Source organism: Gallinula chloropus, assembly GCF_964237585.1.
Source record: "Gallinula chloropus genome assembly, chromosome: 32".
In the NCBI taxonomy this organism is placed as follows: Eukaryota; Metazoa; Chordata; class Aves; order Gruiformes; family Rallidae; genus Gallinula; species Gallinula chloropus.
In genome coordinates, this window is record NC_140117.1 from 827129 (window position 1) to 842222 (window position 15094).

General features: G+C 55.6%; 1 protein-coding gene across 1 annotated transcript; it reads right to left on the reverse strand.

The window, feature by feature from the left end:
• Nucleotides 1-537: 537 nt before the first annotated feature.
• Nucleotides 538-7532, reverse strand: LOC311202928 (class I histocompatibility antigen, F10 alpha chain-like; the record flags this gene model as incomplete). Its single annotated transcript, XM_084277573.1, is given in 7 exon segments — nucleotides 538-566; nucleotides 745-818; nucleotides 977-1433; nucleotides 1510-1785; nucleotides 2513-2659; nucleotides 2662-2775; nucleotides 7472-7532. Coding segments are annotated over 7 exon segments (1158 nt in total).
• Nucleotides 7533-15094: the final 7562 nt, after the last annotated feature.

The window sequence follows — 15094 nt, forward strand, 5'->3', positions numbered from 1 at the left end:
TAACAAACATCCTCTGCTCATCCTCCTTTCTCTCAGCTTTCATAATCGAGCAGATGCCACAGGGTTTGGAATATCCCTTTGGTCAGTTGGGGTCAGCTGTCCTGGCTGTGTCCCCTCCCAAGGTCTTGCCCACCCCCAGTCTACCAGTGAGGGGGATGTTGGAGAGACAGTCTGGATGCTGGGCCAGCCCCGCTCCCCAGCAGCCAAATCCCTGGGCTGGTGGTACCCACACCATGCTCATTCCCGATGCAGAGCACAGCCAGGGATGCTGGGGGAAATGAACTCCAGCTCAGCCAGACCCAAACCAGTCCTAAACACGGCACCATGATGGGCTGCTGGGAAGAAAACCTGCTCTATCCCATGATCCAAGGCTGGGAAACAAGCACGGGAACAAAGTAAGGGAAACAAGGCATTTACCCCAGCCAGAAGAGCCACCAGTGCAGCACCATGTGCTGGTGCAGCGTGATCAGCTCTCTGCAGGCAGCTCCCAGCCTCTCCAGTCGGTGACAGTGCAGGGGCCACATCCAGGTCCCCCGGTCACTCATGGAGCAGTAAGACTGTGATCACTGCAAAGATGGCAGGAAGAGACAGTGTCACCCAGGTCAAAGTCCCTGTCCCCAACCCTCTGCTATGGTGGTCTCAGCATCCCCCATCAGCAGCCCATTGTCGCTCTGACCATGGGTCTCAAGGGGGAGCACACAGAGCTGGGCCTGCCCCATCCACTCTCCCAGTCCCATGTCATACCTTTGGCCAAGCTGCCTGAGCTCCCATCCATGTCTATGGGTAAGAAACAGCTGCGAGCTGCCACCTCGTGCTCGCTGTGGGCACAGTGCACATAAGAGAGGAGGGGAAGAGGCATCAACATCCACTGCACTTTACCCTCAGGCTCAGGGGCTCTAGAGAGAGTTGTGGCTCATGACCACAGCCCCTGCCAGCCCCCTGGGCTCTGCATTCCTCCCACACCCTGGGGCTTTACCTGATCTGCGCTTCCAGATGATGAATCCAGTGATGGCAATGACAGGAGGATGGCAAGGGGAACAACCACCCACGGCACGATGGTCGATGAGTTGGACTCTGGCTCTGGGGATGAGCAGGGTGGTGAGGAAGGGAAGGGGGACCCCCAGTCCACCCCTCCACATGCCCATGGCCACCAGACTCACCCCACGCAAAGACCCCCGGCTCAGCCAGGCTGGCGTGCTCCACACGGCACCGGTACTTGTCCTGCTCCCCAGGAGGGGCCTCGATGGACACCCAGGTGTAGTAGGTGCCGTCGCTGTTGGGCACGATGCTGCCCCGCTGGGTCTCCTGGTCCCTGACCTCACCGTCCTTCAGCCAGCTGATGGTGATGGGCCGTGGGTAGAAGCCGTAAGCGCGGCAGTGCAAGGTCAGGATCCCCTGGGTCTCCTTCTTCGACACTCGGACCGTGGGGGGCTCTGGGGAGGGGGTGGCAGTGAGGGCTGGCACACAGATCCATGCTGGTCCCTCCCCAGGGTCCCCACCTCCCCTCACCTTTCCTCTCCAGCATGGCCTGCCCATAGCTCACGTATTGCCTCAGCCACTCAGGGCAGGTGTTCTCCAGGTAGTGCTTCATGTGCTCAGCAACTGTCCCATCTGCCTCCCACTTCCTCTTGGTGATTTGTGCTGCTGCATCTGCCGCAGTGAACGTCATCGTGTCCGTGTCGAAGGCAATGAAGTCCCTCCCATTGTAGGCGATTTGCCAATACCCCCTGGTGCTATTGTCCTCCAGGAGGTCACACCTGACTATGCTCTGCAGTGTGTGAGCCCCTGAAACATGACCAGGGAGATGGGGCTGAGGGGCTGCTGCAGCCCTGGGCCTTCAGTGGGGCAAGGCCCCCGGCAGCACCTCCACTCCAGCCCTGTGTGAGGCCTGGGGAATTGGGCACCAAAACAAGAGCTACCCCCACCCTGCCCAGGGCCCACAGCACTTGGAGCCTCATGTACATCTGTGAAGCAGACCCCCTGCACTCAGAGCATGGCTGAGATGGCACCCAGCCCCATGGCACACTGTAACAGCAAGGGGATGGGACAGGGTCCTGAATGCTGGGAGAGGGATCAGATAGGATATGGCATGGGTAGGGGAAGCCCCTCTGGCTCTGAGGTGGGGTGTACAAAGAACCATAGGAATGGTGAGTGGCTGGGACACAGGGTGGGAGCTCCTCTGAGAGTTCTCAGGTTCTGAGAGTACTCACTGCCACGGGATGGTGAGTGCTGTGAAGTGGCAGCCAGGTCTGGGATGGGTGCTGGGCATGGTGGGGAGAAGGCCGGAATGTTTTTGGTGGGCAACCCAGAAGCCTCCCTGGCTGTGGCACAAAGGATCCCATGGAGCGTGGGACTGGCGGACAGGGGTGCCTGGAGCCCTTTGCCAACAGCACTGGGTTGGGAAGGATCGGCACATCCCAGGGCAGTAGCATGAGGAGGGGTAGTGTCTTCATGGGGGAGGAGGGTGTGGAGATCTCCCATCCCACAGAGCCCCTTCCCAGCCCACACTCACCCCCACTCTGGTTGTAGCGGCTCTGCAGTGTGTCCAGGTTCACTGTGGAAATCTCCTGATTGGTCTGTTCAATCCGGGTGTGCTGGTCCCAGTGCTGCTGGTCCAGGTTGGCCGCCATCCAGTCTGCCCGGGGCACTGCCCTCCCCTGTCACTGTCGTAGCGCGAAATGAGGTTCCCGTCCACGTACCCCATGGACACAAACTGGGGTACTCCTGGGCTGGGCTCTGACACTGCGGTGTGGAAGTAGCGCAGGGAGTGGAGCTCTGTGGGGACACAGGGGTCAGTGAGGGGTGGAGGGTGCAGGGTGAGGGTGCCCATAGTGATGGGGTGCAGGAGTGGGGTCCTGCTTCCCATGAAGGGAAGCCGGAGGGTCCTGGTGATGAGGAAAGGGGGGGCTCTGTCAGTGAAGGACCCGAGGTGCCCAGGAAGGGGATCCAAGGGGGTCTCTGGCACCAAGGAGAAACTGATCTGTGGGAGCATCTGGGAAGGGGATGGAAAGGGATGGAAGAGGATGGAAGGGGAGTGTTCCAAGGTGGCACCCATTCTCTGGGAAGAGTGACTGGGTGTCACTGTGCACCGGAGTGGTCCAGTGTGCAGGGAATGGAGAACTGTTATCAAGAAACTGGGTCCAGTGGGGTTCCCAGGACCCACCCGCACTTACCACACGCTGCCCAGCCGAGGACCCTCAGCAGCAGAAGCAGCCCCAGTGCCCGGTCCAGCCCCATCCATCCTCTCCCGGTCCCAAATGTTCTGAGCCAAAGGAGCCCTGCTCCACGACAAACCTCGCTGCCAGCCCCGCCCCAAGACCCGCGATTGGCTGTGCCACCACCCGCCCACCAATGGCAGCCAGAGACTCTTACCAGTAACTCCTCCCATGGGACTGCCCAGAACCCCACCCCTCCTCAGGGTCCCAGACACCCCCCACAGCCCCATTTCACCTGTATACCCCAGGCTGGGGTCACCCCTAGGCACCCCGAATTGCAGTTCTTCCCCCCACACCAGTGCCACTCTCATCCCCTACCCTGGGACACCCTGAGACACCCAGACCTGTCTGTCCATGGGGGACCCAGGCATCTGGCACAGTGTGGCTCTCCCCACCCGGCTCTGACATCATGTGGGTTTGTGGGTGAAACAGATGGGACAAGGATAAAAACCTCCCAGAGAGTGTGGGCACCCCTGGGGCTTGCAGGAGCTGTCCCTTGTCCCCGCTGTCCCTTATGCACTGGGTCACTTGTGTTTGCCATCACCTGTGCCCAGTGTGCCTCGGGCCTGGCAGCACTCCTGGCACTGCTTGTACTGCATCTCCTGCACAGGTCCATCAGCTTACCAGTTCAAAACAGAAAAAACACCTTCCAGAAGGATCTGGACTATATTCTGCCCTGTCTCAGAGAATTTCTCTGCTCTCCTGCCCCATATGTCATCAGTGTACTGCAGGTGCTCTGGGGCTTCACCCCTTCCAGCGCAGTCAGGATCAGCTCAGAGCAGATAGTGGGGCTGTGTTTCCACCCCTGGGACAGTCGATTCCAGGTGGACTGGGCACCCTCCCAGGGACAGCAAACTGTGCCCTGCTCTCTGTTGTCAAAGGCATCCAAAAAAATGCAGTAGTGATATCAACTGGGGCATCCCACTGCGCTGCCTCTGACTCCAGTTCCTGCTGGAGCTCCAGCATGTCCAGCACAGCAGCGCTCGTGGGCAGGGTGACTCCATCCAGCCCACGACAGCCTGCTGTCAGCCTCCACTCTCCACTGGACTTCACACTGTTCTTAACAGAGGAAGCTCTCTGTGCCCACACACATCAAGGATCCGAGTACAAGACAGTGCAGAACGTCCCGCTCCCAATCTGAGTAGGGGGTACCCAGGCTGGGTCTCACTTTGCTGGTACCCAGGTCCGAACACCCAGAGCCCAGGGGGACAGGAGGGCAGGGCTGCTGCCCATCCATCCCAGAGCTGGCTCAGTGGGCACAGCTCCGGCAGCGCTCGGCAGGGCCCTAGCCACGGGACACAGGGAAAGCTGGGAACTCCGAGCGGGTCGGTGCGGTGTGATACGAGGAGGACACGGGCACAGCCCGGTGCCTGGATACTCCCCGCTGCTGGTGCACGGGCTGAGCCCATCCCAGGGTCAGACTGTTCATGCTGGGGGAGCTGGGGGCAGCTGGGCAAAGCAGCTCCCACCGGGACGCTGCCCAGAAGGGCTCCCGACTCCGACTCGGCACGGCTGAGCCACAGCGGGAAGTGGGGAGTCACAAGCACCAGTTCGCAATGGGCAGCGGGGAAAAGGAGGGGGGGACACGGGGAGCACTGAGGGCTCGTGGAACCTAAACCTAGAGAAACAGACCCCACAGCCTTCCATACACACCCATCCCCACTGTTACCCACATCCTCAACGTACACCAAATGCACAGCAGCAACACACAACAGAGCAGCAAGAGCCCATCCTCAAGGTGGGCACAGGGGAAGGACAAGGGCTGGAGGGACAAACACAATGAGCGTTACGACTCAGCAAAGTGCAGTCACCTTCGGGCAGAGGCAGGAGCTGCTGGTAGAAATGCAATCCCTCAAGAGGGACCTTCTGTTTCACTTGCAGCAGATCTGTGCTCAGAGGCTCACAGTTTCAGTTTGTGTAAAACCCAGTTTAAAACCACATTCTATGTTCAACAACCATTCTCTTTGTGGTTTTTCTTGGTTTTGTGAGGGGTTTTTTTCTTGTCTAACTTCCTGCCCTGTTGTGTGAGCTTCTGTGACAGTTGCTAATTCCTCAGAATTAGAGTTAATGCCAATCTTGCAGTGTGTGTAGTGCTGTGTTTGGGATTTCGGGTGTTGATACCACCCTGATGGTTTAATTCATAGAATCACAGAATGTCCTTTTTAAAGCCATGCAATTCTTTTGTCCCTTTCATACAATCATAGAATGGCATGGGTTGGAAGGGACCCCAAGTATCCTAGAGCTCCAACCCCCCTGCCACAGGCAGGGCCACCACCTCAGGCCTGGATCTACACAAGGTTGCCCAGGGCCCCATCCAACCTGGCCTTGAACACTTCCAGGGATGGGGCATCCACTACCTCTCTGGGCAGCCTGTTTCAGCACCTCATCACTCTCTCTGTAAAAAACTTCCCCCTAATATCTAATCTAAACTTTCCTTCGTTTAGTTTTAATCCATCCCCCTTGTCCTGCCAGTGTCTACACTTTTAAACAGTTGAATCCCCTCCTGCTTATAAGCTCCCTTCAGGTACTGGAAGGCTGCAATGAGGTCCCCCCACAGCCTTCTCTTCTCCAGGCTGAACAAGCCCAACTCCCTCAGCCTCTCTTCATAGGGCAGGTGCTCCAGCCCTCTAATCATCTTCGTGGCCCTCCACTTGTTGCTAAGCAGTCAAGAACTTTTCAGCTTCTCATCCTGCCCTGTCTCTGAGAAGGGGGAGGCAGTCAATAAGCTGGGAGCACAGCTCCTCCTGGCACCCTGACTGCTGGTGCTGGACTGGATGTTCAAAACCCTCACTGTCCTCATGGCAGTCAAGACCCCCAGAACCAGAGAGGTATCCACACCCTGGGTGCAGCACCCCCCACTCCATCTCTGTGTGATCCCCAAGGAAATTTGGCACTGACACGAGAGCTGCCCCCACCCTGCCCAGGGCCCACAGCACTCAGGGCATCATGTAAAGCTGTGACACAGAGCCTCTGGACCCAGGACATGGCTGAGCTGGCACCCAGCCCCACAGAACCCTGGAACAGCAAGGGTATGGGACAGGGTCCTGAATGCTGGGTGAGCGAGCAGACAGGAGATAGCATGGGTTGCAGGAGCCCCTCTGGCTCTGGGGTCGGGTGTACAAAGGAATGGTGAGGGGCTGGGACATGGGGTGGGAAACCGTCTGGTTCTGCGGGTATTCACTGCCACAGGATGGTGACGGCTGTGATGTGGCAACCAGGCCTGGGATGGGTGCTGGGCATGGTGGGGAGAAGGCCGGAATGTGCTTGGTGGGGCACCCAGAAGCCTCCCTGGCTCTGGCACAAAGGATCCCATGGAGTGTGGGGATGGGGAACAGGGGTGCATGGAGCCCTCTGCCAACAGCACTGGGCTGGGAAGGATCGGCACATCCCAGGTCAGTGGCAAGAGGAAGGTTAGTGTCTTCATGGGGGAGGAGGGAGAGGAGATCTCCCATCCCACAGAGCCCCTTCCCAGCCCACACTCACCCCCACTCTGGTTGTAGCGGCTCTGCAGCGTGTCCAGGTTCACTGTGGAAATCTCCTGATTGGTCTGTTCAATCTGGATCTGCTGGTCCCAGTGCTGCTGGTCCAGGTTGGCTGCCATCCAGTCTGCGCGGGGCACCGCCCTCCCCTTCTTGCTGTTGTAGCGCACAATGAGGTTCCTGTCCATGTACCCCACGGACACAAACTGGGGTACTCCTGGGCTGGGCTCTGACACTGCGGTGTGGAAGTAGCGCAGGGAGTGGAGCTCTGTGGGGACACAGGGGTCAGTGAAGGGTGGGGGGTGCAGGGTGAGGGTGCCCATAGTGCTGGAGTTCAGGATTGGGTGGTGAGCCTGGGTGGGGGTCCCAGAGCAGCAGATTGGGGGTGTGGGGTGACACTTCAAGGGGAAGTGTCTGTTAGGGAGGGGTATGTGTCCAGGAGGGGATCCTCCTTCCCATGAAGGGAAGCCGGGGTGTCCTGGTGATGATGAAAGGGGGGCCATGGCAGTGAAAAACCCAAGGTTCCTATGAAGAGGGGTCCAAGGGTGTCCCTGGCATCAAAGAGAAACAGATCTGTGGGAGTATCTTGGAATGGGACGGAAAGGGTTGGAAGGGGATGGAAGGGGGTGGAAAGGGCAGTATTCCAAGGGGGCACCTGGTGTTCAGGGAGTGTGACCGGGGGTCTCTATGTGCTGGGGTGATCCAGTGCACAGGAATGAAGAACCATTGTCAAGAAACAGGATCCAGGGGGGTTCCTGGGTCCCCACCCGCACTCACCACACGCTGCCCAGCCAAGGATCCCCAGCAGCAGCAGACTCAGCGCCCAGCCCGGCCCCATCGCTCATTGCTCCACTCTGGGTCCCCGATGTCATGAGAATATGGAGCCCTGCTCTGGGACAAACTTCGCCACAAGCCCCACCCCTCACCCTGCGATTGGCTCTGCCACCACCCACCAGCCAATGATAGCCTGAGACGCTTCTTACCAGTGACTCCCCCACAGCACCACCCAGTCCCCCCACGTCTTCCTAACCCATCCCCTCCTCAGGGTCCCAGACCCCCCCATGGCCCCATATCACCTGTATCTCCCAGCCTGGGGACATCTCTGGCCCCCCCAAGTCGCAGATCTTCCCTCCACCCCAGCTCTACTGTCCTCCCCTTACCCTGGGGCACCCTGAGACCCCCAGACCTGCCTGTCCCGGGGGGACCCAGGCGCCTGGTGCCCCATGGCTCTGCCCACCCAGCTCTGACACCCTTGGGGTTTGTGGGTGAAATAGATGGGTCAAGTGTGAAAACCTCCTGGGGAGCGTGGGCAAACCCCAGGGCTTGGGGGAGGTGCCCCTTGACCCTGCTATCCCTTGTGCCCGGAGCCCCTCATGCCCTGGGTTGCTTGTGCCCTCCATCACCTGTGCCCAGCGTGCCTCGGGCCTGGCAGCTCTCCTGCCTGGCACTGCTTGTACTGCGTGTCCTGCAAAGGTCCTTCAACTTACCAGTTCAAACCAGAAAAACCACCTTCCAGAAGGATCTGGACTATCTTCTGCCCTGTCTCAGACAATTCCTCTGCTTTCCTGCCCCATACGATGATGTCATCAGTGTACTGCAGGTGCTCTGGTACTTCACCTCTTCCAGCGCAGTTGGGGTCAGCCCAGGGCAGATGGTGGAATTGTGTTTCCACCCCTGGGGCAGTTGATTCCAGGTGGACTGGGCACCCTCCCAGGGACAGCAAACTGTGCCCTGCTCTCTGCTGCCAAAGGCATCCAGAAAAATGCAGTAGTCATATCAACTGGGGCGTCCCACTGCGCTGCCTCTGACTCCAGTTCCTGCATGTCCAGCACAGCAGTGCTCATGGGCAGGGTGACTCCATCCAGCCCACGACAGCCTGCTGTCAGCCTCCACTCTCCACTGGACTTCACACTGTTCTTAACAGAGGAAGCTCTCTGTGCCTGCACACATCAAGGGTCCGAGTCCAAGCCAGTGCAGAATGTCCTGTGCCCACCTGAGCAGGGGGTACCCAGGCTGGGTCTCACCTCCCCGGTACCCAGGGACAAGTGCCCGGAGCCCAGGGGGACAGGAGGGCAGGGCTGCTGCCCATCCATCCCAGAGCTGGCTTGGCGGGCACAGCTCCGGCAGCGCTCAGCAGGGCCCCAGCCACGGGACACGGGGAAAGCTGGGAACTCCGAGCGGGTCGGTGCGGTGTGATACGAGGAGGACACGGGCACAGCCCAGTGCCTGGATACTCCCTGCCATCCATCACTGTGTTGCCAAAGCAGTTGTGGCCACAAATCCTTGTCAGGGGTTGATGATGGCTGGACAGCAGTGCCCAACAAGCTGCTCCATCACTCCCCTCCTCAGCAGGATGGGGATGGGAGAAAAATAAGATGGAAAAAGAACTCATTGGTCAAAGTAAAAAATGTGTAGTATAGCAAAAAATTGACAGAACCGAAGGAAAACCAAAGGATTTATTCACTGTTACCCACCATCAGTAATGTCCAGTCACCTCCCAGGAAGCCGGGATTCAGAACTTGCAGTAATTTCTCCAGAAGACAAACATCATTAATAACAAACATGCCCTGTTCCTGCTCCTTCCTCTCAGCTGGATACTCCCCACTGCTGGTGCACAGGCTGAGCCCACCCCAGGGTCAGACTGTTCATCCCAGGGGGGCTGGGGGCAGCTGGGCAAAGCAGCTCCCACCAGGACGCTGCCCGGAAGGGCTCCCGACTCCCACTGACTTGGCACAGCTGAGCCACAGCGGGAAGTGGGGAGTCACAAGCAGCGGCTCCCAGTGGGTGCTGGGGAAAAGGAGGGGGGGACATGGGGAGCACCGAGGGCTCGTGAAATCAAAACCCACAGGAACACACCCCACAGCCTTCCACACACACATCCCCACCGTCACCCACATCCTTAACATACACCACACCCACAACCGACACCAGACAACACACACATCCAGGAAACTGTCAAGCTGAGCAGCACAGTCAGCAGTGCAGAACCGATCCCTGACTGGCCAGGAACGAACCGTTTGGGAAAGGTTTTGCCATGTTTGGGTTTCTCTCTCTGGATGGCTACGCGATCCCCTTCAGACTTTGAGGATGCCTGTAGCTACAACAGTTACAACTTGTATTAGAATCAGCTGTATTCAGCACACCATTGTAAGGTCGGTGTCAGATGTACAATATGCTCCCTTAGGACCTGGTGATGTAAATGCCACCCCAATACAGCCAGAGGACAAGTCAGACACCCAAACCACAATGAGCATTAAGACCCAGCAAAGCTGTGCTCCCTTTTAATGGCAGAGGCAGGAGCTGATGGTAGAAATGGAATCCCTTGAGAGGCCCATTTTGAGTCAGACTCAGAACACTGGTCTGTGGCCAGGGGCTCTCTCCATTGGTTGGGATGGCACGTGCAGTTTATGTTCTACAGGGATCAAGAGACCTCATCTCCCATGGCTGAGTGTTTATGCACTGTTTGGGTCATCAGCCATAAATCTTAGGAGCTCCTGAACAGTTTCACAGTTTCAGGGTCGTTTTTTTCAGTTTGGGTTTTGTTCTTTTTTTGTTGGATTGTTTGGGGTCTTTTTTCCTCCACACCAATCTGTCCTGGCCTGTTGTTGTTTTGTGTGGGGTTGGGAGTGGATGGGATGGGTTGCACTGGGATGTGATGCAATAGGATGCTGCTGTGATCAGGGTCTGTTGGTGGAGGAGACCTCAAGGACGTGGAAAGGGGTGGGGAAGGCGGGGAAGAACCTGGGGTTGCAGAAACCAAGAACTATGTGGAGTCCAGGTAACCAGCTGCTCAGAGCCCATACTGATGCTTGGAGCCACTCCTGCTGATGCTGTCACCACTATGCAGGTAGTGAGCAGAAAATGGCCAGGGCTGGGACCCTCCTGATGCACTGACCTGGGGCTTTTCCAAGCCCACCTTCTGTCCCCCAACCCCTTTTTGGCCCTCTCCTTGGTCCTGGTTGAAGTTTTATTTTCAGATCTGTGGAGCCCAGTCCCCTCCTGGGAGGTTTTTGGGTTTCTTCCTCATTGCTCTGAAGCATCAGAGAAGAAAGAGCATGGAACTTTCCTCTGTTGCTTGGGATGGGCTTGAGCACTCCTGCTTCTTCATCCCACGACCTCTGGGGGTTTTATTCTTCTCCCTCTTGAAGGTTTGGGGCAATGGCTCCAGCCCCAGCTGCTGCAGATGTTTTACTGCTGCTGGCAGAGCCTGTGACCTTCAAGGAGGTGGCCATGTCTTTCACCAAGGACTCAGCAATGGTTCCTGATGGACCCACATTTTTTGTGGATGTCATGCTTAAGAGCTATGAGGCTGTGATGTCTCTGGGTAAGGAGTCCTGTCCTATCCAGGGCTGGAGCCAAGATCTCCTGCAGGTTTGGCCTGTGGTCTTTGTGTTAAAGTTGCTTTTAATTTTCAGATGGCTCCAGGCCTGCAGCACTCAGGAACGAGACAGACCATCTCCTTGATGCTCCTGGGAGACATGGTGGGGAGGAACATCGAGGAAAAGCCATTTTGTCCTTCTCTTCTGTGTCATTTTCCAGTCTTCCTGCAGGGGTAGCTTCCCTTTCCCTAGACTAGTTCCATCCCAGCACTTGTTTTTGGGACAATGTTTGATGCTTGTCCTCTGTGGAGCTTGGGGTGAGGATGCACATTCACCCAGGCACCTGGTGTTCTGCATGACCAAACCATCTGAGAGTTTGAATTTCTCTAACCTCGCAAATACTCTACAATTCTCAGGTCCCTCATGTTGTTATCTCCCAATTTCACCCTCTGGAACAGGCTTTCCCGTGGCCAAACTGGATTTGCCCCGAGATGTAAGAGTGAGGAGAGCACTGGGGTCCTGATCTTCAAGGAATGGAGAAAAAAGGAGACCTGAGCAGCAGGCTCACAGGTGAGGATGGGGTGTCTGTACCAATAACCACCTACACCAGCACACACTATTACATCCTAGCACTATCACATGCCAGGTTTTTAGCCAATGTGTGGAGGATCCTCCTAGAAGATACAGCTCCACTGATCCTGGCTGGAAACCAGAATAACTTTCTTCTCTAAATGACAAAATATTCCTTGTCTGTGGACTTCTCCTTCTTCCACGTTCCTCACACCCTTCCCATGCTGCATCGTGGGGTCCCACCCATGGGGGACAGTCCTCCATGTAAATCCTCTCCCACAGGGCTTCAGCCCTTCCCCAGCTGCCCCAGCATGGATCACTGCTTTGGAGTGCAGTCATAGATAAAAGAATGTCTTTTAGTCTCTCATGCCCAGACTGCTCCAGCCTGGTCCTCCATGGAGTCACAAGCCTCCTCCTACAGCATGGGTGCCCCTCCCCCATCCCCCTCCTTTCCCTCCATGGGCTGCATGTGCTGGCAGGGGCTTGCTCCAACACGGCTCACAGCATCTCCTGTCTGTTTCCCTCTGCTCCAGCGTTGGGCCTCTCCACGGGCTGCAGGTGGGGTCTGGGCCTTTTCCATGGGCTGCCAAGGGACACCCGCTCCATCATGGGTTTCTCCAGGGGCAGCAGGGACATCTTTCTCTCTGGCACCTGGGGCAACTCCTCTCCCCCCCTTCCCTGCCCTTGTTTTCTGCACAGTTTCTTACATCTTCTCAGTCCCTTCTCTGGGGGCACAAAGCAGCTGCTTGTGGGTACTTCTCTCTTATCTGTGATTCCCAGAGGCGCTGTGACCATCGCTGATGGGCTCAGCCATGGTCAGCATCCGGTCTGGCCTTGAACCCAACTGTTCTTTACACTCTAGGCCCTACAGAAAGCTTCTCTCTGCTTTTTACAGAAGCCACCCCTGTGGCACCCCCTTCTCCACCAGAACCCTGCCACAAAAAACTACAACACCTTTCTGTGCACCAGAAAACTCACAGAGGAGAGAAACAAACTTGGAGCATGAGTCTTGGAGGAGTGGCTTAAAGAACTGGGGGGATTTAGCCTGGAGGTGCTTGAGGGGAGACCTGATCACTCTCAACAGCTGCCTAAAAGGAGGTTGGAGTAAGGTGGGGGTTGGCTGCTTCTCCCAAGGAACTAACAATAGGACCAGAGCAAATACTCTCAGGTTGCAATGGGAGCAGGTTTAGATTGGAGATTAGGAAAAAATTCTTCACTGAAAGAGGGGTCAGACATTGGACCAGGCTGCCCAGAGAGGTGGTGGAGTCACCATCCCTGGAGGGATTCAAAAGATGTGTGCACATGGCACTCCAGGAGATGGTTTAGAGTCCATGGTGGTATTGGACAGGCGGTTGGACTTGGTGATCTCAGTGGTCTTTTCCAACTTTAAGGATCCTATGAAATTGGTGCTGCAGGTGTGGAAGGTCATTCAGTGTGAGATCCTGCCTTGGTAAAGATCAGAATCCACACATATATAAACATCTGAGGGTTCACACTTTGTTGGAAGAACACTTTGCCAGTGTGTTTGCACCTGTAGAAGCTCAGAAAATCATTCAGTGAGAACAAAACTCCATTAAAAATGATCTGGTCTGCATGTCAGCAGGACTATGAAATATTTCAGAGGGTCAGTCAAGGAGGAAAAGAAGCTGTTAATTGCTGTGTGTGGGGCAGTTGGGCTCATGAAGTGTGGTGGGCTTTGTATGACCTGTGTGGGTCTCATATTTAAATAGGCCAGTTTGTCCCCAGTAAAAGCAGCTTTTACGTGGTCCTCATCGTGTTTCTCATGATATCTGGCTGGTTGTTTATGTCTGAAGCACTCTTGGTGCAGGAACCCAATCAGGTAAACAGACCAAGGCACCACACCTAACAACCTGTGCACGAGTTGGGGGCTGAAGCAGCAAACTGCACGTTTCCTGTTGTTGTGCTGCAGGAAGCCTTATGCAGGCACCACCCTCGCTGTGGTCTGAGGTGCAGTGTGATCACAGAATCATAGAATAATAGAATGGTTTGGGGTCCCATCCCTTGCCATGGGCGGGGACACCTCTCACCAGACCAGGCTGCTCAAGCCCCCATCCAACCCATATATGAACACCTTCAGGGAGGCTGCAGCCACCACTTCCCTGGGCCCCCTGTTCCAGTGCCTCACCACCCTCGTAGTAAAGAATTTCTTCCTAATATCCAAACTAAATCTAACACTTTCCAATTCCAAACCATTCCCTCATGTCCTATCACTCCAGGCCCTTCTAAAAAGTACCTTCCCAGCTTTCTTGCAGGGCCCCTTTAGGTACTGGAAGGCCACCAAAAGATATCCCTGGAGCCTTCTCTCCTCCAGGCTGGACAACCCCAACTCTCTCTGCCTGTCTTCACAGGAGAGGTGCTCCAGCCCTCTAATCATTTTTATGGCCTCCTTTGGACTTCTTCCAACAGTTCCATGTCTTTCTTATGTTGGTGACTCCAGAACTGGACACAGTACTCCTAGTGGGATATCACAAGAGCAGAGTAGAGGGACAGAATCACCTCCTTTGATCCACTTTCCATGCTACTTTTGATGCAGCCCAGGATACAGTTGGTCTGCTTGTAGCCGTTAAGGTGGACTAGCTCTCCCTACCTCAGAAACATCTTGGAAAGGCTTTTCTGGAGCCATCCAGACCAGGATCAGAAATGGTGGGGACCTCCCCAGCCCCAGTCTGTCCCAGTATTTCCAGATGCTAGGAGCTGCATTACAGGGTTACAGGAGAAGGGACTTGCCACAGGCAGGTGAAAGGATGGACATGCTGCCTGAGGACAAGAACAAAGACCTCAGGGAATGTTTGGGTTTGCAGCACCTGTCTGTTATTTTCCTATATATTCCCACACCCCCCACTCAACAATACCTCCCAGAAGCACAAAAGAAGGTCATTCCTGATGTATGGAAATAGACTCTATAACTCGAAAGTTATAAAGTCGGTATGTTTATTCAGCGCTGGGTGCACAGGGGATCGCTCCTCCACGGACGTGCACCCCGAAGCAGCGGACCGACCCCACATTTATACAGTAAAACAATGAATAATCTATTAACGCCTGTACATAATTATTACCTAAACCTGCCTACTCCTGCTTCACATGCTAATTAGCTTATCAGTCCTTTGCATTTGCACAGATCCTTCCAAGAATTGTGGTCAAATGTCTTTGGAATATGAGTGGTGGTCCCCTTATCTGGAATGTGATGTTTTCTGCAAGCTTGCGGTGTTCTCATCCGTCTGAGCTAATTTATGTCCTTGTTAACCATCTGTTTTCCTCTAGTAAGGAGATCTATGGATGTCCTTGTTAGTCATCTATTTTCCTTTAGCAAGCGAATCTATTGATGTAGGAGTCATTCTGTTTTCGAGTTCTTGCCCCTTACAATCACTTTCTCAAGGTAATGTGAGATTTTCACAAGTGAGCCTTTTGTTGGGAAGGAAAAACAGGCTTTCTCCTCCATGAGTTGTTTACCTTAAACTATCTGGTTACGTGACTAAGTTCTAAGAGATTC